Here is a 21,081-nt window from a genome sequence, read left to right as displayed (position 1 = left end):
TTCAGTACGCGGTCCTCGCACTGTTGTGGCCTCTCCCGTTGCGGAGCACAGGCTCTGGACGTGCAGGCTCAGTGGCCACGGCTCACGGGCCTATCCGTTCCGCGGCATGTGGGATCTTCCCAGACCGGGGCACGAACCCATGTCCCCTGCATCGGCAGGCGGACTCTCAACCACTGTACCACCAGGGAAGCCCTATTTTCAGTTTTTTAAGGAACCTCCATACTGTTCCCCATAGTGGCTGTACCAATTTACATTCCCACCAACAGTGTAGGAGGGTTCCCTTTTCTCCACACCCTCTCCAGCATTTATTATTTGTAGACTTTCTGATGATGGCCATTCTGACTGGTGTGAGGTGATACCTCACTGTGGGTTTGATCTGCATCTCTCTGATAATTAGTGATGCGGAGCATCTTTCCATGTGCCTGTAGGCCATCTGTAGGTCTTCTTTGGAGAAATGTCTATTTAGGTCTTCTGGGCACGTCATATATTATATAATTCTGGCCAATGACACAGGAGAGTAAGTCTGCTGGGCTGCTCCTGAGGAAATGTTCCTCATTCTTAAAAAGGCTAACAATTTGTATGTTATGGGAAGATAAGACTTGCAGCAGCTATCCTGCGCTGTAACCTGAGGGAAAAAGTCAGCATGCTAGGGAGGAGTGCCAAAAGATGAAGCAAAGCTGGGTTCTTGATATTATTTCTTTTTTCCTTGTTAAAGCTTTTATTCATTTTTTAAATTTAAAATATTAAAAAAATATTTTTAGAATCATTTTACATTTACAGAAAAGTTACAAAGATAGTTCAAAAAGTTCTCATATGCCCCTCGGCCAGTTTTAATTTATAATTTTTTGGATTTCACCAGTCTTTAACGTCCTGGATGCAATCCAGGATACCATACTGAGTTAACTTTTCTTAGTCTCTCTGTTGACTTTGTTTTCAAATCACTAAATTAATCTAATGTGGAGCCATCATAAACCCGAATGTCTTCTTAAGTGAAGTAGTACATTTTCCTAATTACTGAAGCCATTTTCAGTTGGGTGTTCTGTTACTAACAGCCAAAAACATCCTAACTGATACACCAAAATACTCACATAAGGTGGTCCCTTCAGGCCTATAGACCAGTCCTCCTCACCTACACATTCCTATGAGGATTCAGTGTCCCTTAATGGACACCTTCTTCCATGTATTTTCCCCAACCCCACTCCCAAACTCCATTCTAAATATTTTGTACTGGCTACACCAAGGTACTCACTTTACCCAGATTATGCATGTAAAACATCAAACACAGTACCTACTGCATGCTAGGCACCTAATAAATGATAGATCCCTCCTTTCTGCCCCGCTTCACTTATTTATGACTTTGTACACACTATAGCCTTGGCCTTCAATGTGCATCTTTACATCTCCAGTTGGTAAAATATTTATTGGATTACACATCACCCAGTCCATGAAGACATCCCAGCAGCGTTCTTACCACTCGAGTTAGCTGTTCCCCATGTTCCCATATAGTCTTCTGCTGCAGTACTTATCAAATGGTATTCAATCACATGTCCACATGTCTGTCTGTCTTACTAACTGTGAGCTCCTTTAGAGCAGAGACTGTAACTGATTCGTTATTGAATTCTCAATGATTTGCAATAAGGGCCAGTACGTTTACTCTGACAATGTTTATTGAGCACCAACTACATAGTGGGCACTGAACTAAATGCTGGGGATAACACGATGAATAAAGCGCAGTCATTACTCTCAAGGAGCTCAAATTGGAGGGGGCAGAGACAATTACAAGTAGGGTATTAAACACTATATAAAAAGTACAGTACGCCGAAGAATCGTGTAGGACTATGAGCCTAGCCCTGCCACAGACCAGGAACTTAAACCTATGTTTAGTTGAACTATATAAAATCACCTCCCTCAATTGGCCCCTGGACCCACCTTGACTAGCAATGAATCCGTCTCTGAAACTCAGCAGGGACATAACTGGTGCTCCTGATCTGTGGATGACTTGTACTGGAGCCCTAGGATTCAGAATAAATGGGGCAATTTTACAATTTTTTTCCTTCAGAAGCAATGTTTGACTATATTCAACATACAGCACTAACTGCATAACAGCACAAAGGACAAATGTGGACAGAAATTAAACATTCATATGGTTTCTTTCCTGGCAAAATCCTTGAATGGTAGATCAAGGTAGTCTGTTCAAAACCACCTTGGAGTGAATCTAAACATGTTATTGAGCTGAATTAACTAAGTCACCACTGATATTTCCAGTTTTTAGGGGACGCCTGACAAGGGTTTAAGATAACAATGTTAACAATATGTTAATCGTTTTACTTATAGACAGAATTAAGACAATTGTGAAATATTAAAATTGTCAGGACTCTGTAAAATGAAAAAGGAAGGTGAGAATCAATTACATATATGTGACTTTATAACAATAATCAGGTTCCCTATCTCCATGGAGGCAAAAACAAGTACAAAACTAAAATAACTTAAATTATGGGAGAAAAGGTATAAGCTAGTCATTCTTCACCTGAAATTTTTTCACTGCTCTTGGAATAAAGTCCAAACTCCTTGGGAGGGTATGTAAGTCCTTTCTAAGCAAATTCCTGTTTTCCTGTCTGGCATCACTTCTCATCATTGCTCCATCGGCAGGGTACATACTTGTCATATTAAACTACACAGAGGTCCCTTAAAGTGCCATACTTTTACATGCCTTCATGCTTCTCTATATGTTATTCTACCTAAGGCAGGTCCTTCTCTTCTTTACGTGGTAACTTTCTACTAGACCAGATCCAATTAAAGCCTCATTTCCTTGGAGAAGCAGTCTCACCTTCTTCCCTCTCCTTCTCGATGGTTCCTCAAATTCTTGTGTATAGCCTTGTCAGACCACTGATCACACTGCGTCATAGCAGTCTTTTACTTGTTCATCTTTACTATTAGACTCCAAATGCCTCAAAGGCAGAGTTTTTATTTTTTACTCCTGTTTTTCACTGCCCTGCACAAAGCCCAATGCCTACAGAAGCCATTCAATAAATATCAGTTGAACAAAGGAAGGAAACAGGAGGAGGAAGGGACAGAATTGTAGAAACTATTAAATCCTGGGACAAATAGGTTGTGGATTCCCTTTGGATATCTTTAAGACCACGATAAAGCCTATTTTAGATAGGTTATGATCACAGCCAAATAAAGAATCAGAGCTGGCTTACCTGAACTAAAAATGATCAATCTTAGGCCAACCCAGATCTAATACCATGAAGAAAATTACTAAGCTCCTTAAAATGAAGTTTTACACAATTATTGTAAGTGAAATGTTAGTTAATTATTTAAGCTTAATTTCCAAAGCAATCATGACAATCATGACAGTATGAATCAAATTACCTTTTAATGTGATTCCAGGAATAATAAGAACAATCAGACAATTCACACTGGAAAACCTTTATAAACGGAAAAACATACTCTTGATTCAATAGCCATCTGTATGCCAGACTAAATCACTGTGAAAGCCAATAAAAATTTCCACTCTGCAGAAGACCTGCATCATGCAAGCAAATGGTGACTCACCTTGGACTCCTCACATCCAGCTGATAAATGTTTCCATCCTGTGTCCCAGCCAACAGCAAGAAGCCAGAAAGAAAACTACAGCAGTTGAAGGCATCTGAGCCAATAAAGAGGAACACCTGGAACAAGTAGGAGACAAAGATGCAGGTTTCATACGATTTCCCCTTAACACATTGACTCATGGGATCCTTGAAACTAAAAAGTCTCCTTTACCCTCTTTCCAGCACAACCCTCCATTTGACAAACACTTGCAATTCACACATTTAAGTTTTGCTTCAATGCACTTGTGACAACCTTTTGAAGGGAAAGAAACAAAGTGGCAATTTAAAGAATCACAAGTCGGGCTTCCCTGGTGGCGCAGTGGTTGAGAGTCCGCCTGCCGATGCAGGGGACGCAGGTTCGTGCCCCGGTCTGGGAAGGTCCCACATGCTGCGGAGCGTCTGGGCCCGTGAGCCATGGCCACTGAGCCTGTGCGTCCAGAGCCTGTGCTCCGCAGCGGGAGAGGCCACAACAGTGAGAGGCCCGCGTACCGCAAAAAAAAAAAAAAAAAAAAAGAATCACAAGTCACCCATGTACCTGAAAAAAAAAAACCCAAACTATTAGACTTTTATTTATTCCTTAGTGTTAGTTCAAACAGTAAAGTTTGAAAGTTCTAAAAAAAGAAAACAAAACAAACAAAAACCCCTGATTTCCCTTTGGAAGTAAAAGCCAGCATGGAAATTCAGAGTATAAAGGCAATATGATCAAAAATAGTGATGTTCCCAGAACAAACTTTGAAAATGGAAACATCACCAGCACACTGAAGTCATGAGATGAAATGAAAATACAAAGCCTGTGGTCAAACCAAATCATTCAAGCTGTCTGGGTGATGATGACAGGAGCTGGAAAGAAATTTAGAAAATCTCAAGAAACTCAGAGTTTAATTAAGAGCAGAGTCTGCTTGGCAAAACCTCAGCGAATGAAGGAAGAAAATTCAATTCTTCTACGAAAGATATTCTGGTCATTAATTAATCTAGAGCCCTGAATGCATGAGTCCTTTACTCAGAAAATCTTCACATTACCTTAGAGGAAGAAGGGAATCTATAGAACCTTATCATTTTACATACAGCACACTAAGGCCCAGAGGGAAAGTGACTTGATAAAGGTCACAAAGCAGTAGGACATTTAATCTCATCACATAACCCTATGTGGTAAATCCTACTATGACAAGTTTAGTGATGAGGAAACTTAGGCTCAGAGAGGTTAAGTAACCTGTCCAATGTCACAGCCATTAGGAAGAACCAGGATTTAAATGTTGCCCTTATTCCATATCCCACGCTCTTAATCACTATACTGTACTGCCTCTCACTCATGCAGCTTCTTCAAAAGGTGAACATACAGAGAAATCAGAAATGTTTTCAAAACAGCTTTCCAAGAATCAGAGTGACCCAGGTTGCCCCAGAGTTCAAAGGTCTTAGAGGAACCACTTACCGGCTGCCTGCTCTGCAGTCCCAAGCACTGAAGTTTCTTATCTTCTCGGGCCAACAGCAGCATTTTTGACTCTGTTCCAACCTCCCGTTCACCTGCATGACAGATGAGCTATGTCAATAATGGGCTAGGCTGATCAGCTGGCAGTACCCAGAAAGCACAACTATTGATGGCTGTTTACTGAGTTATTCTGTTAGTGATTCACTTATTAATATTAAAAAAACATTATGTTCTATATCTTGACTGTGGTATTGTTTATATGACTGTACATATTTGTCAAAACTCACAGAACTGTGCAATTAAAAAGGATGACTTTTACTACATGTAAAATATATCTCAATAAACCCAACTTTAAAATATTATTATTAAATCATCTCTAATATGGAAAGATACCATACTTGGAGCAGGAGTACAAGGCTGAACAAAGTAGACAGTCTCTGCCCTCAAGGCTCTTATGGTCTGAAGGAAATGAGATCTACCCATTCACTAAACAAATATTTACTGAGAGACAAGGTACCTACTCTCAAGGAGTAGTAGATTCTAGATTCTAGATTCTAGTAGAAATAGGAAATAGTAAAATAAGCAAATAAACAAGTAGGATATCTTCAGACAGTGATGAGTTCCACAAAGGAAATAAAACAGGAAAATATGACCAAAAGGGAGTAGATGGTGGGAAAATGAGTGGGGGAAGGTAACTTTAAACTTCAATTTTATTTATTTATTTTTAAATTTATTTTTTATTTTATTTTTGGCTGCGTTGGGTCTTCGTTGCTGCACGTGGGCTTTCTCTAGCTGTGGTGAGCGGGGGCTACTCTTCGTTGCAGCGCATGGGCTTCTCATTGTCGTGGCTTCTCTTGTTGCAAAACACAGGCTCTAGGCGGGCAGGCTTCAGTAGTTGTGGCACGCAGGCTCAGTAGTTGTGGCGCACGGGCTTAGTTGCTCCGCAGCATGTGGGATCTTTCCGGACCAGGGCTCAAACCTGTGTCCCCTACATTGGCAGGCGGATTCTTAACCATTGCACCACCAGGGAAGCCCTAAACTTCAATTTTAAAAAGGTTTCATGGAGGTTATTTTCCAACTGAGACATGAATGGTAAACAGAAGCCAGCCATGTGAAAAGTTTTGGGAGGTACATTCTAGGCTAAGGGAAGAACAAGGCAAAAGCCAGGAGGCTGGCAGTCTGTTGTGCTCAAAGAACAGAGACCTATGGTTGGGACACAGTGGAACTGGCAGAGGGTGGTGTGACTTGAGGCTGGAGAGGACTGCAGGGGTTAGAAAGTGTAAGCATTTGTAATAAGCCATGGTAAGGGGTTAGGATTTAAATACATAGTTGTCCCTCGGTATTTACAGAAGGTTGCTTCCAGGACCCGCCGCAGACACCAAGATTCGCAGATGCTCAAGTCCCCAGAGTTGGCCCTCCATATCGAAAGGTTCCACATCCGCAGATTCAACCAACTGTAGATTGTGTTCTGAATGAGGAACCCGTGGATACGGAGGGCCCACTATGGACTTCCCTGGCGGTCCAGTGGTTAAGACTCCATGCTTCCAGGGCAGGGGATGCAGGTTCAATCTCTGGTTGGGGAATTAAGATCCCACATGGCCAAAAAAACCCAACCAAACAAAAAAATACAAAAAGGAGGCTGCTAGAGGACAGTAGAGACAAAGGAGAGTGATATGACTTATGTTTTTTATTTATTTACTTTTTTTAATTTTAATTTTTTTATTTTGGCTGCACTGGATCATTGTGGTGGCATGTGGACTCTTAGTTGCGGCATGCGGACTCTTAGTTGTGGCATGCGTGTGGAATCTAGTTCCCTGACCAGGGATCAAACCCGGGCCCCCTGCATTGAGAGCACGGAGTCTTACCCACTGGACCACCAGGGAAGTCCCTTGATTTATGTTTTTTAAATGATCACGATGGTTCCTCTGAGGAGAATAGATTATAGAATAGTGCAGGCAACAGATGATGGTAGAATGGATGAGGATGCTGGCAGGAGGAAGGGAGAGCTGGAGGAAGAACGTGAGGTGGAAAAATGAGCAACATTCTGAAGGTAGAGATGACAGACTTTGCTGATGCGGGACATGAGGAACGGTGGGGGTGATCTTGAATGAATCTCAGGCTTTGGGCTAGAGCAAGAAGATGGTGGTGCCATTTACTGAGATGGGGAAAAACAGATTTGGGGTGGGAGGAAATCAAACACTCCATGTTATAAGTTCAAGATGTCTATTAGACATCTAAATAGAGTCTGAAATGCAAGTGAAAGATCTATGCTTTAGATATACTTTTGGAAATCACCAGCTTAAATACAATGTTTAAAGTCATGGAAATGATGAGATCACCTAAGAGAGAAATCGTAGAGCTGAGGGCCCTCCAATATTTAAAGGTAGAATAAAGGAGACATGTAAAAGGAGATTGGGACTTCCCTGGTGGTCCAGTGGCTAAGGCTCCACGCTCCCCATGCAGGGGGCCCGGGCTCAAACCCTGGTCAGGGAACTAGATCCCACATGCTGCAACTAAAACAGATCCCACGTGCCGCAACTAAGACCCAACGCAGCCAAATAAATAAATAAATGGTTTTTTTTAAAAAGGAGACTAAGAAGCAGCAGCCAATGAGATAGAGAGAAAAGCAGTGTAGTGTGGTATTACAGAAGCCAAGAAAGAAAAGTGTCCTGAAGAGAAGAGTTTACTATGTTGTATCCTGTTGAGAATTTGGAAGGATAAGCACAGAGAAGTAACACTGGATTATGCAACATGGAGTCACTGGTGACCTCAACAAGAGCTGCTGCTGGTTAAGTAGCTGGGGCACAAACCATCCTAGGGCGGGTTGAACAGTAAGTGGGAAGTGAGGAAATAGAGGAAACAAGAATATTTTCATTTAAATTACTTTAAACCAACTAATTTTAAAAAACTCAACCTTATTTTAAGTAGTATCTGTGAAATCTTAGGTTTGAAGTGAGATATGTGTGCATTAATATATAACTATTAAAAATGTGTACTGCCTGAAATGATCTTGTTTACTACTCACTGCACATGTGTCACACTTTGGGAAATACTCTTCCTATTAATCAATTAATTCCCAAAGAGGGGCCAGGCAACATGTGGTAGTCACAACCATTTTAATTCTTGGACGACAGTTTATCTATATGGGAAGTTTAAGAGAGTGAGGAGAGTACCTGCAGTGTGTCCACAGTGAGGGGCAAAATTCACCCAACTGAGCTGAAAACATATATCCACACAAAAACCTACACAGGGATATTTATAGCAGCTTTATTCATAATTGTCCAAACTTGGAAACAACCAAGATGTCCTCCAGTAGATGAATGAATAGATAAACTGAGGTACATTAAAACAATGGAATATTGTTCAGTGCTTAAAACAATGAGGTATCAAGGACTTCCCTGGTGGCACAGTGGATAAGAATCCACCTGCCAATGCAGGGACATGGGTTCAAGCCCTGGTCCGGGAAGATCCCACATGCTGCGGAGCAACTAAGCCCGTGCACCACAACTACTGAGCTCGCACGCCACAACTACTGAAGCCTGCGCACCTAGAGCCCGTGCTCTGCAACAAGAGAAGCCACCGCAATGAGAAGGCCATGCACCGCAACGAAGAGTAGCCCCCACTCGCCACAACTAGAGAAAGCCCCCCTGAAAAACATTTTAAAAATAAATAAATAAATAAATGGAAAAAAAGAAATGAGGTATCAATGCATGAAAAGACATGCAGGAACCTTAAATGCATATTACTAAGTGAAAGAAGCCAATCTGAAAAGGCTACATAGTTTATGATTTCAACTGCAACGTTCTGGAAAAGGCAAAGCCATGAAGACAGTAAAAATATCAGTTGCAAAAGGTTATAGGGGATGAAAGGACGAATTGGTGCAGCAAAAGGGATTTTTCAGGCAGTGAAAAATCTGCATGATACTAGAATGATAAATACATGTCATTATACATTTGTCCAAACCCACAGAATATACAACATCAAGAATGAATCCTAATTTAAACCTTGAACTTTGAGTGATAATGATGTGTCAGTTTAGGTCTATCAATTGTAACAAAAGTACCACTCTGGTGGGGGATGGTGATAACAGGGGAGGGTGTGCAGGTATGTGGACAAAGGGTATACAAGAACTCTATCTGCTCAATTTCATGTGGACCAAACTGCTCTAAAAAATAAAGCCTCTTAAAAAAAAACATACGAGAAGCAGAGATGATGGTAGGAAAATAGTCCTATGGAAACAGAGAAGCAAGTATGTTATAATCATAGGAAAATAAGAAAAGAATGCAAGCTGCCTTATTAGGACCTTTATCATTCTGACTCAACCAGAGCTATCGCTCTACTCACCTATTTCCCCCTACTATGCTTACGCCAACTTCTGGCCCAAAGAAGCATATCTCTACCCAACAGTCAATTTTACCTCCACACTATTTTAATGTGAACTGCCCCTACCTCTATCCCTGCCCTAGCTCCCATTCTCCCATCCTTCCCATTCTTGTCTGTTCAACTTGAATCTATCCTTCAAGGTTCAACTTCTTTTGTGACATCTCTCATCTATACTAACCTAAAACATGCTCTTCTTCCCAAAAAACATTATATTTGCATTAAGTGAATCACTAAGTTACTTCAGCCAAAATTTTATTGTTCTCTGTTTTACAGGCATTAGTCTCATCTGCTAAATTAAACTGTACTTACTCAAATGCAATAACTGTGGCATATACTTCCTTTGTAGATTCCAAACCAACAGGAACATAGTAGATATGCAACAAATATTAATCTTATGGTAAAAATGGAAATACCAGCTACAGAGCAGGAGAGAACAAGGAAGAAAAGGAGAAACTAAGGCAAACACTGAAGGAATATAAGGAAACAAAATAAATTCATATACTGTTATCAACTCACTGGGCATCTGCTCAGGGGAGCCGAGGTTTATAGAGTTGTCAGCAGTACCCACAGCCACTCCGTTGATGGAAGACCCACAGTCTGCAATGACTCCCAAGCAGGCTGAGCGCCCACAGTCCCAAAGTCGTGCTGTCCCATCTCGAGAACCAGATACCACATTCTTCCCCCGATCAACAATGGCTGTATCCAGGATACCTGGCAAGAGAAAAAAAAAAAGACCCTAAAATGGAGTAGGTAGTAAAGGAACTACAAGGGCAGAGAAGACATATCTGCATAAATGACTCTATTCCTTCACCAACAAGTACTGGATATGTACTACAGGCTGGTGCCAGAAAAACAGAAATAAACAGAACAGGGTCCCTGTTTCCCAATAACTAGCTGCAAGAGACACACATGGAAAAGAAGCTTTGGATTTCATTTTTAGTGGCATGTGGTTTTCTAGAGCAGTGGTTTTCAAGTTATTATTTTGGCTTTAGAACCTGTTTTTTTTTATTAATTTATTTTTAAAAAAAATCGTTACTGGAGTATAATTGCTTTACAACGTGTGTTAGTTTCTGCTGTATAACAAAGTGAGTCAGCTATACGTATACATACATATATCCCCATATCTCCTCCCACTTGCGTCTCCCTCCCATCATCCCTATCCCACCCCTCTAGGTGGTCACAAAGCACCGAGCTGATCTCTCTATGCTATGTGGCTGCTTTCCACTAGTTATCTATTTTACATTTGGTAGTGTATATATGACCATGCCACTCTCTCACTTCATCCCGGCTTACCCTTCCCCCTCCCCATGTCCTCAAGTCCATTCTCCACGTCTATATCTTTATTCCTGTCCTGCCCCTAGGTTCTTCAGAACCATGTTTTTTTTTTTAGATTCCATATATGTTACCATACGCTATTTGTTTTTCTCTTTCTGATTTACTTCACTCTGTATGACAGACTCTAGGTCCATCCACCTCATTACAAATAACTCAATTTCACTTCTTTTTTATGGCTGAGTAATATTCCATTGTATATATGTGCCACATCTTCTTTATCCATTCATCTGTCAATGGACACTTAGGTTGCTTCCATGTCCTGGCTATTGTAAATAGTGCTGCAATGAACATTGTGGTACATGACTCTTTTTTTTTTTAATTTATGGCTGCATTGGGTCTTCATTGCTGCGCGAGGGCTTTTCTCTAGTTGCAGTGCGCTAGGACTTTTCTCTAGTTGCGGCGAGCAGGGGCTACTCTTCGTTGTGGTACACGGGCTTCTCATTGCAGTGGCTTCTCTTGTTGCAGAGCACAGGCTCTAGGCACATGGACTTCAGTAGTTGTAGCATGCAGACTCATTAGTTTGGCTCCCAGGCTCTAGAGCGCAGGCTCAGTAGTTGTGGCGCATGGGCTTAGTTGCTCCGCAGCATGTGGGATCTTCCCAGACCAGGGCTTGAACCCGTGTCCCCTGAATTGGCAGGCGGATTCTTAACCACTGCGCCACCAGGGAAGCCCAACATGACTCTTCGTGAATTATCAGTTTCTCAGGGTACATGCCCAGTAGTGGGATTGCTGGGTCGTATAAAAACTGTTTTTTAAACAAAAATTAAGTAGACATCCTAGACAGTTCAGTGTGAAAATCACTGTCTTAAAAGATCCTGCTGCTTCCATTGGGAACTAATCGTAAAAAAGGAGTGACTTCTCATCTGGCCAAGATGGAGTAGTCCCATTGTTCCCAGGTCCTCTCCTTACAATTAAAAAAACCTGGACATAAGACAACAAACAAGCACAAGAAGGTTGAAAAATGTAAAGAAGAAAGCAGTCCACCTAGGGACCTCAGGACTTGAAGAACAACAGGGCAATGAATTCCCTGGATTTCCTTACTGCCTTCCATATATCCTAGACAGGACACTGCAGAAGCCTCTAACATAGAACTAATTAAAAAAAAAAGGCACAAATTAAAAACAAAAAACAACAACCAAACAACTCCAAGAAAAGTCTGTTGCCTCTAGGCAGAAGACTGAGAAAAGGGTGGCCTAACAGTACAGAAAAGCTTTTTGGCAATATCCATCTTACTCAAACAGCAACAGAAAAACTGCTACCTCCCCTCTCCCAAAGATTCAGTGGGGCTGAACAGGGAGTGATTTCTACCTCAACCCCCATGGAAGCAGGAGACAGCTCTCCAATTCCCCCCGCCCAGCGACGCTGACCAGGCCCAGCAGGGTACTGTCAGCGGGGAGCTGGGCCTCTACTCTCACCCAGCACCAACAGGGGAAAGAGGTAAAACATAAGGGACAGGGAAGTAGCACTCCACTTTCCCCAACCCATCCCCTGGTGTCAGTCAGCAGGAAACAGAGCTTACAAGCCCACTTTGGAGGAAAGGAAGTGGTGCAAGTTGAGGTGATGCAAGATGGTGCCCCACTTCTACCAGGAAGGCGTCAGCAAGGTCAAGGGGAAGCTGAGCTTCTACCTCACCTGTTTGCAGACAGGTAGCGTGAGCCAGTGCTCCAGTTTTGCCAAAGCAGTGTTAGAGGAGCCCAGCAGGAAGCTGAGTATACACATCTCCTGGGCCCCTGTACCATACCTCGACAGGGGACCACCCGCTAAAAAAAAATCAAGTAAGATGCGGAGTGTTATAATATCCAAAATGTCCACAGATTTTATGACTTTTGAAGCCCTTTGTCATCCCTTATCTTACTATTTGCTATGATCCCTGGCTTCAGGAGCACCCAGTGTAAAAAGGTAGAGACAGTCAAGGACATAAAGAGTTTCAGGGGCATACATGTGACAACATAGGACTGTAGAGTAGAAAGGGAGTCTGGCCCTATGGTGATACAGGCAGGGCTAGTACTTGCTTTATTAAAACCCATTTAATTATCCTATTATAGGTGCCCAATAAACACTTGCAGGCTGAGTAATAAGAGTACCTGACCAAAGGTTACTTAGTAAACTAGTGCCCTGGCTTGCTCCTATTCTGCTCAAGATGAGATGACTTCAGATATATAAACCTTGACAAAAACTCTACAAAAACTCAATATAAGGTACAAGTGATGGATGAGCCATGCAGTTAACCACATGCCTCAACTCTCAGTGGAAATTTCACTTTGAAAGCCTTTTTCAGAAAAAAGATGAATTCATAAAAATGCCACAAATTTTAAAAGTAGCCAATTTAGGGCCTGTTTGATAAAATATGATTTTCTCGGGTGGGACCTAATTCACAGGGTAAGTTTCCAAATGTATCCAATTTAAAATAAAAACTAAATACAATTTATACAGCTGGTTACAGTGGTTGGAAAAATAAAATGTAATCCTTGTACTTATATATCTACTGGATAAAGGCCATATAGATAAGCTTTTATTTATTTATTTATTTTTGGTTATATGTTGTTTTTTTAAATTCATTTTTATTGGAATGTGGTTGCTTTACAATGTTGTGTTAGCCTAGATAAGCTTTTAAAAGTAGGCTTTCCCTCAGAAGCAGATCTAAGGAGGCAACATATCTTGTTGCTATTTTATGTTTCTTATTTACAACATATTTTGTAATCATAAAGTACCCTGAGTTTAGAAAATCCACCTTTCCACTCTATCTCCATAACACACTCAGCATTCTAGCTAGAAAAGGATCTTAGATCTTTCAAGAATCTTAAGGAATCACCAATAGGAACATAAGGAAGGGGCTTCAACTCTTACTAAGCCATGAAAGATCTGTTTATGTCTTTATTGGGAAGTTCCAACCACTATTTAAAAATGCTGAGTTCCATGGAAGTGATGCAAACTTAAAAAAAAAAAAATGGTTCTGAAAAATATGTATCCAAGACAGGATGCTACAGCTGTGGCTAGGGAGCTATGAATGGTATTAACTGTGTACAAATTTCAACTAATACTCAGCAAAGAGCTGCCATCTAGGAAGTTTTCCTTTTTTATCAAAGTAGAGTGGAAAACTATCACTCCCTCTCTAATAAAATGTCACTTACAACATAGTGGCATCTAGTGTGGGTCTCTTTACTCTTAGGTGACAAGAATAAAAGAAAGAGGAGCCTTACAGGAGCAGGAATCTGTGAGGAATTACCTTAAGAAGAAGCTATAAAGGAGCAGGAATGCCTTTGTAAGAGAAGTAGCCATAGCTAAGACCTAGCAGAGCTGCAAAGGCTTTAGATATCAAATCAAACAGACAGAAGTCTTCAACATATAAACCAAGACGAAAAAAAATCTGCATTCAAGAAAAGATTCAGCTGACTTACAGATAAACATCGTAGCCAAAGTCTGGGAAATAAGAATAATGTTAGATGAAACTATGACTGAAATAAGTATTAGTAAGAAACAGCAAATTTCATATTTCTAGGCAGGTTTTTTAACAAGTTTACTCTATTCAGATCTCAGAAAATAATGAGCCTTGAAGCACCTATTACTTGGAGGCAGCATATCCTATTTCAGAGAAAGTATAAAAGAGTTTGAAAAGAATGCAACCTGGTTTCTCAAATGTAAGCATCTTTCCTACCTTGGTGAGCAAAAAACCTCAGCCAATCAACTGAAATGGTGTTTCATTTGGTCTCAATGTTTTCACAGATTATGAAAGACCTGGTGCTTATTACAAAGAATTAAGATTATGAATATATATCTCCAAATTCACCAACCTTAATTAAATGGCCTGGTCAATTAAAAGTTTTCAAACTGATTAAAGTATACTTTAGAGCTACTTAGTAAACTCATATATTACAAATAGAACACTGCTTTATCTTTTCATTAGACAGATTTACAAAAATCTTATCTCTGCTTAAGAACACACTAATCCTTTAAATAAGTATAAAATATATATATAAAAGTATTAGAAAAGACCAATTACATATCAACTAAGATCAAAAATGTCTACTGTATTAGAAATAACAATTTCTGCTTTTCACATTTGACCAGTAGGTTAAAACATCACAAGGTTCAACTTCCCTGGCAGGGTTTAAAGTATAGTGTCATATTTTTTATGAACAATAATAGCATTCAATGTGCACTTATTACATACCGGGGATTATACTAAATCTCTCATATGCACCATTTCATTTAATACTATTATCCCCATTTTACATATGAGGAAATTAAGGCTCAGAAAAGTTAAGCAACTTTCCAAGGCTTCCCAGACTTTAAATGGAAGAATTAAGATTTAAACTAAGATTTGTATGTCTCCAAATCCTATGTTTTGCCACTCTACTGTACTGGCTCCCTTACTATCATGGTTCCACATACTAGAAGCAGTAAGCAAGCCAGGGACTTAATTAAGCTAACGAAAGGTTATTCTTTATAACAGATCTTTATACAGAGCTGCTCTATTAGTGTCCAGATGATTCTTTGCAATAAGCATCAGGTAATGTTCAATCCAGTCTTCCTTTTATGTCTTGCTTGCCAAGACTTACCTAGGCAATAAAAGACCATGTTCACTTCAACACTATCTTCTGCTTCTCTTATTTAGTCACCACTTGTGAAAACACTAAAGATCACAAATGCAAATAATAATTCTTTATTGTTTTTTATGTGGTTCATGACTTTTATTAAAATGCTTCAAAATCTCAGAACTAAAGAGATTGTAAAAAAGGAGCCACACAAAGCAACTTGGAAGTCAACTGGGTAAAGACAGTGACCCATATATGCCGCTGTTATTGGAGATTAATCTTGATTTTGGCTCCATACTTTTGAAGAATGGGCAACCCCAAACCCGGGGCTCCTTTATAGCATTAACTGGAGAGAAGCATTTAAGACCTGACAGACATTAACCTGGATCTGACTTCATGCAATTTCCCCTAAAGCTTATCATTTCTGTTCAATCTAATTTAAAAAAAAAACAACAAACCCTCTCAAGGAAAAAAAAGTAAGGGTGTTATACTCTGGAGAAGCGCCTACCCCCACCCCAGAACTTTCTCACAAGGCCAAAAGAATGGAACAATTATATGAATAAAAGCTTAAATCAGATCAACAAACACTCTAGAGTTCAACCTAAGCTAAGGGACACACATGCATTCTTAAGGAGAACTGAAGAACACTGGGAGACTTAGGATTCATGTGGAGGGCACAGTCAATAACTATAGTAATCCAAAGGTATTCTGAAGTTAAGTGTGCACGGATGTTAAATATGCATCTTCTTAAGTTCAACATGCAGAGCTATGCCTTGTTCACTGGAAAGGTCCCCCATGCCTTGCATCTTCAAGGTGGCCAGATCTAAGGTGAATCCCTCAGTATTCTTCTAGACTCCTTTGGCTCCTGGATTCCCCAACAGTGCAGACTGCTTTGACTCCTCAGACCTGTCAGTTCTTTGGACTGAACGTGAACAAGGCTCTATATATCCCTTCTACTCCCTTTCAATGCACCCATGTACTTAAGTTTCAGAAGAAAACCCATTTATTTGCTAAGGTTAACATGTGTGTTTGCTAGATGATCTGTATGTAATCTGACAAACCATTATAAAGAAATACTAAAACTTAAAAAAATCAACTCTACACACAAGCTATTTATAATATAGTCAGGTAGACAAGGCAAAAACACTGGGTTAAATACCATAAGTATAGGGCAAATACATAATAAATTCCCAAATGAGTGGTGTAGATGATGTGTATTATGGTCCCAAAGGAGTGATCAAGGTAAGAAATTATTTGAGGATGTTATTACATTTTCAAAAATATCCAAACTTGGGGCTTCCCTGGTGGCGCAGTGGTTGAGAGTCCGCCTGCCGGGGAGACGGGTTCGTGCCCAGGTCCAGGAGGATCCCACATGCCGTGGAGCAGCTGGGCCCGTGAGCCATGGTCGCTGAGCCTGCGCATCTGGAGCCTGTGCTCCGCAAGGAGAGGCCACAACAGTGAGAGGCCCGCGTACCCGAAAAAAAAAAAAAATCCAAACTTGTAAAAATAAGAATGACATATTTACCATTTTTTTTAAACATTCCAAATTAAGGATAAAACATCTCTAAATTAACTTTTTTCCCAACAAACCAACCAATCAGTTACAGAGGGAAGATGTTCTCACTCTGTCTCTACAATCCATTATCAACAGGTTATGTGGTTAATCCATTTTAAAAAACTGAACTGTGATTTAAATCCACAGGAATCGACCATCAATAATACCAAGGTCTATCTGATGTCTGGTGATGCAGCTGTTTGCAACACAGCTTTTACTATCACCTCAGCCAAAGGACTAATGTGAAATAGTGGGCTCACCTCTCTCTCTTTTTTCCCAGCACACAAGTAGATGATCTCCTATGGAGTCTTTTTTCCCCTTATCAATTGTGGAAAACAATGATCTATATAAGTTAGTGAATTCTAGATAGCAATAATAAGACTGAGTAGGAAAGGAATTTCTAATCCTTGGGGAAATACCAGTTCATTTAAATGGCCAGTTGGATGAATTACTTGTGTTTTTGTGGATAACTAGATTGTTTCTATCTTTTTGGTGATTCATTTCTGGGGGTCATTACAGAAACCTTTAGGAGAAATCCCTCTTCATACCTCCTTTGTGACCTTTGAAGGTCACCACACAGCTAGCATCTTCAGCTGACCAGATCTTCAGCTGGGCATCCATTCCCCCACTCAGAACCACAAGGCCTGATGGGAAAAACCTGCAACAATTCACATCAAATACATGTCCTTCCAATACTCTCTGGAAAAACAAAAGAAAATTCCATGCTAGTTCTCTTGTCCGTCCCTTGATATTCTCTTACCTCCCATATCCTTAGTTCTGTAAATGATATATCTACATGCTGCATTTTAAATCAAAAGAGGTCCAAAGAATCTCTTTAGTTCATCTGTATACCAGGTAATGTTCTTAGAGCTGTTGGCTCCCTTTCCTGGGCTTTGGCTGCAAATGTTGTGAATTTGAATTCCATAGCTCTCATAGCCATCCCTAAGTCTAGTTCTACATATAAGGAGCTGAGGAGGCTTGAGGGCTCTTTTCTTAAAATCCTCTGTACAGGTTGGGGGGCTCAGCCATACAGTCAGTATAACAGCCTAGCTACTCCATCTTAGAATTGGGTCACTGAAGGCAGTTCATACCATCCACTCACAGACATTCACTAGCCTGGCTCTTCCACTGTTCCAGCCCCAATTTGTTCTGGCAAATCACCAAACTTGAGCATGGTTCTCAGATTAACAAATGGAAGAACAAAGATCAATTGAAGTGCAGTGTTCCTACATTTTCAGAATGGGCCACTCTTCTTTCCATGGCCCAGTCTAAGGTTTCTCAGACCACCCTAAAAGTGTACCCAAAGCCTTTACTCTGAGCTCTCCATTGGAAGCCTGCCAGATCTTCATGCTCCCATCGGTACTAGAAGACACACCAAGGCCTCCTCCACTGGAAATGTCCAGGCATGTTATCTGTTTAAACGACAAAACAACCAGTGTTACAAATAACGAAATGCTCTTCTACCCTTGAAACATGTTATAAACCTCTCTCATTTCACACTCCTCTAAGACTTCTTCAAGCCTGTGCTTCCCAACACAAAGGACATGTGTTTCATATGAAGGCTGAGTTATCATCACCGATCTCCCAACAAGGCTGGAGCCAAAACCCTTTATTTCTCGAAACAAAAAGCTATTCTTGTAGTCATCTATAATCTCCTGCTTCAGCTATAAAGTTACTTATTCCCATATCATTTCCATAGTTTCTATCTTTTGCTATTTTATTTTAAAATTAAGATACCTCTCCTAATTCTTAGGAACCCACTTACACAAAAAGACAGATTTCCAAGATGCACCAGGATTCAAGGAAAAGTAAAGATGCTTCCAATTTACTACTTTACATTCCCTCTGTAAAATCGTAACTGTCTGTGTATTTCAGAATAAGTAATAGAAAAATTCTCAAATTCACTTATGCAATTTCAATATTAGGAATCACTTCATGAATAAGCCATGATCAGAATGTCAAGTCTATTTCATAAATCAATACATGCATACATAATATCCCCTTTTTATTAAAAAACACCCAGTTACAAATATTCCAGAAATGTAAGACTGAGATATATAATCACAGTCATATTCCCAGCAACTATGATTCCAATATGACCTAAATTATTTTTAAAAACTAGGAACTTTCAACAAAAAAAAATAGGAACTTTGCCTTTAATTATTCAACCTTCCACTTTACATCTCTATGCCAATTAAGCCACAATGAATAGGTCTGGCAAAAACTAAAGGGATATATGGGTCAACTCTAACACTTTCTAAGACTTTTTCTTCTTTATTTTGGTTCCTCAATAAAAGGACCATTAACTTAATTGCAGTTCTTTTAATTTTAAGGATTATGACAACAATTAACATTTATATCATGTTTTATCACTTATAAAACATTTTTAAATACACTGAATCATTTGATCCTCATAATAATCCCATTCTGCTCCTAGCTTCTCATCGGTGGATACTGCTTTCACATTCTAGTGTAGGAGACATTTCTCAGATCTATCTTTCTTCTCCAACACCACTGCTACCACCCTAATCCTGGGCTTTAAATCTGACTACCAGTACTGTCAAGTTCAACTCTATTCTGGCTCCCCAACTACATGATGAGCTTTATAAGTGTCAGAACCATTTCCAGCACTTTCTCACACAAATCACAGGCTATGTACACAGTAACTATTTAACAAATACCTAATAACAGTTTGGGAAGAGGGATGAAGCAGCTCATCCACACTAGATAAGAAAGTAAAGCCATCTGACCTATATCAATGAGACCAGCTACTGTCCCCATTCAAGGGCCCCAGAAACAAAACATATTTAAAACTTTCCTACTCACTCTGAAATCAATTTAATCCCTAAAGCAATACAGCCCAACCTCTTTCCTGACTCAGGCGCCATCTATCCAACTGCCTGCTAGGCATCTATCTTTGGCTTTATAGTGGACACCTGAAACTTAACATGTCCAAAATAGAACCCTTATTTCCCCTGCTCCCTACCAATGCAACTACTTGTCCCCCAAGTAAATGACACCAGAATTTACCCAATTCTCAGGCCAAAATTTTTGGAATTATCCCAACTCCTCATTTACTCACATCTTATATCCAAGTCATTGGCAAATCCTGTCTGGACCCACACCCTAGAATACAGGCTCTATACCACAGTTCTATCCATTACTATATAGCCCCAGTGCCCAGAAGAGTATCTGGAATATAGTAGGTGATTAATAAATGGGTGAATCACCTAATAATGAGCTCAAATAAGAGAAAGGGAGAATAAGAAATAGAATAAATGAACAATTAATGATTTTATAAAAAATGACCCACTCCTCAAAAGGTGAATGGTTTTCCCAACTCCCCAAGGAGTTCACCACTTCCTCCCCCAGTGGTCTTCAGCTTCTATGTTTATATTGGGTTGGCCAAAAAGTTCGTTTGGATTTTTCTATAACATCTTACGGCAAAACCCAAATGAACTTTTTGGCCAACTCAATATATCATAGTGGTTGTCAACCAGCGGCAATTTGTTTCTGGGGGGACATTTGGTGATGTCTGTAAACATTTTTAGTTGTCACAACTGGGGGCGGTGTCCAATGGACAACTTGTAGCTAGAAGCCAGGGATGCAGCTAAACATCCTACAGTGCATAGAACAGCCCCCTACAAAAAAGAATTATCTAGCTTAAAATGTCAATACTGCCAAGGTTGAGAAACTCTGATATATGATTTGGTACCCTCTCAGTTAATATACTCTTCCTGGAAAGGATAGGGATATTGTGTTATTTATCTCAGTTACATATCTTTGGGGCCCTAGTTCCTAGACCTAAAAAGTAATTAAGTCTGAACTATCTATTCTTCCAAAGTGATAGAACACTGAAAAGTAGATTATACATCATACCAGTTGTCTCCTTCCTCCAGATTTTTATTAAAGAGAAAGAGGAAAGAGAACTAACATTTATTGAATAGCTAGCTATTATGTGCCAGACATGTAACAGACACTACTCTCATATAATCCACTCAAAAATCTTTAAGTATTGGTGAGAAATCTGAGGTTTAAGAGGTAGTTTAATTTCCCCAAGGTGAAAGAGCAGAGCCAGGATACAAACCTAGGTCAGAGCCTAAAGCTAAAGATCTATTCCTTAGTTACAGCAGAAGAACAGACAGATCAATGGAGCATTCCTAAATATTGGATAAAGATGACAATTCAGAGACCTTCAAAATGGTGGAGGAGTAAGATGTGGAGATCACCATCCTCCCCACAAATACATCA

General features: G+C 40.0%; 1 protein-coding gene across 2 annotated transcripts in view; it reads right to left on the bottom strand.

Annotated features, from left to right (window-relative positions):
* The window catches only part of PAAF1 (proteasomal ATPase associated factor 1), a 40,780-nt gene that overhangs the window by 6,346 nt on the left and 13,353 nt on the right, over positions 1-21,081 (bottom strand). Inside the window, exons 5-11 of one of the 2 annotated variants that reach the window (XM_022593788.3) lie at positions 18,144-18,242; positions 17,379-17,529; positions 9,922-10,116; positions 5,026-5,117; positions 3,559-3,674; positions 3,376-3,431; positions 1,930-2,012 (exon numbers count right to left, since the gene is read on the bottom strand). In XM_022593788.3, the coding sequence (XP_022449496.2) occupies positions 1,960-2,012; positions 3,376-3,431; positions 3,559-3,674; positions 5,026-5,117; positions 9,922-10,116; positions 17,379-17,529; positions 18,144-18,242 (762 nt within the window). In that variant the 3' untranslated portion in view covers positions 1,930-1,959. The remainder of the gene's footprint in view (positions 1-1,929; positions 2,013-3,375; positions 3,432-3,558; positions 3,675-5,025; positions 5,118-9,921; positions 10,117-17,378; positions 17,530-18,143; positions 18,243-21,081) is intronic. The other variant, XM_022593786.3, reaches the window with a different exon arrangement.

The sequence above is a fragment of the Delphinapterus leucas genome, chromosome 7 (genome assembly GCF_059928025.1).
Source record: "Delphinapterus leucas isolate spDelLeu-1000000601 "Yukka" chromosome 7, BTC_Dleu_Yukka2, whole genome shotgun sequence".
Taxonomy (NCBI): domain Eukaryota; kingdom Metazoa; phylum Chordata; class Mammalia; order Artiodactyla; family Monodontidae; genus Delphinapterus; species Delphinapterus leucas.
This window is presented reverse-complemented; position numbering and strand designations above follow the sequence as displayed.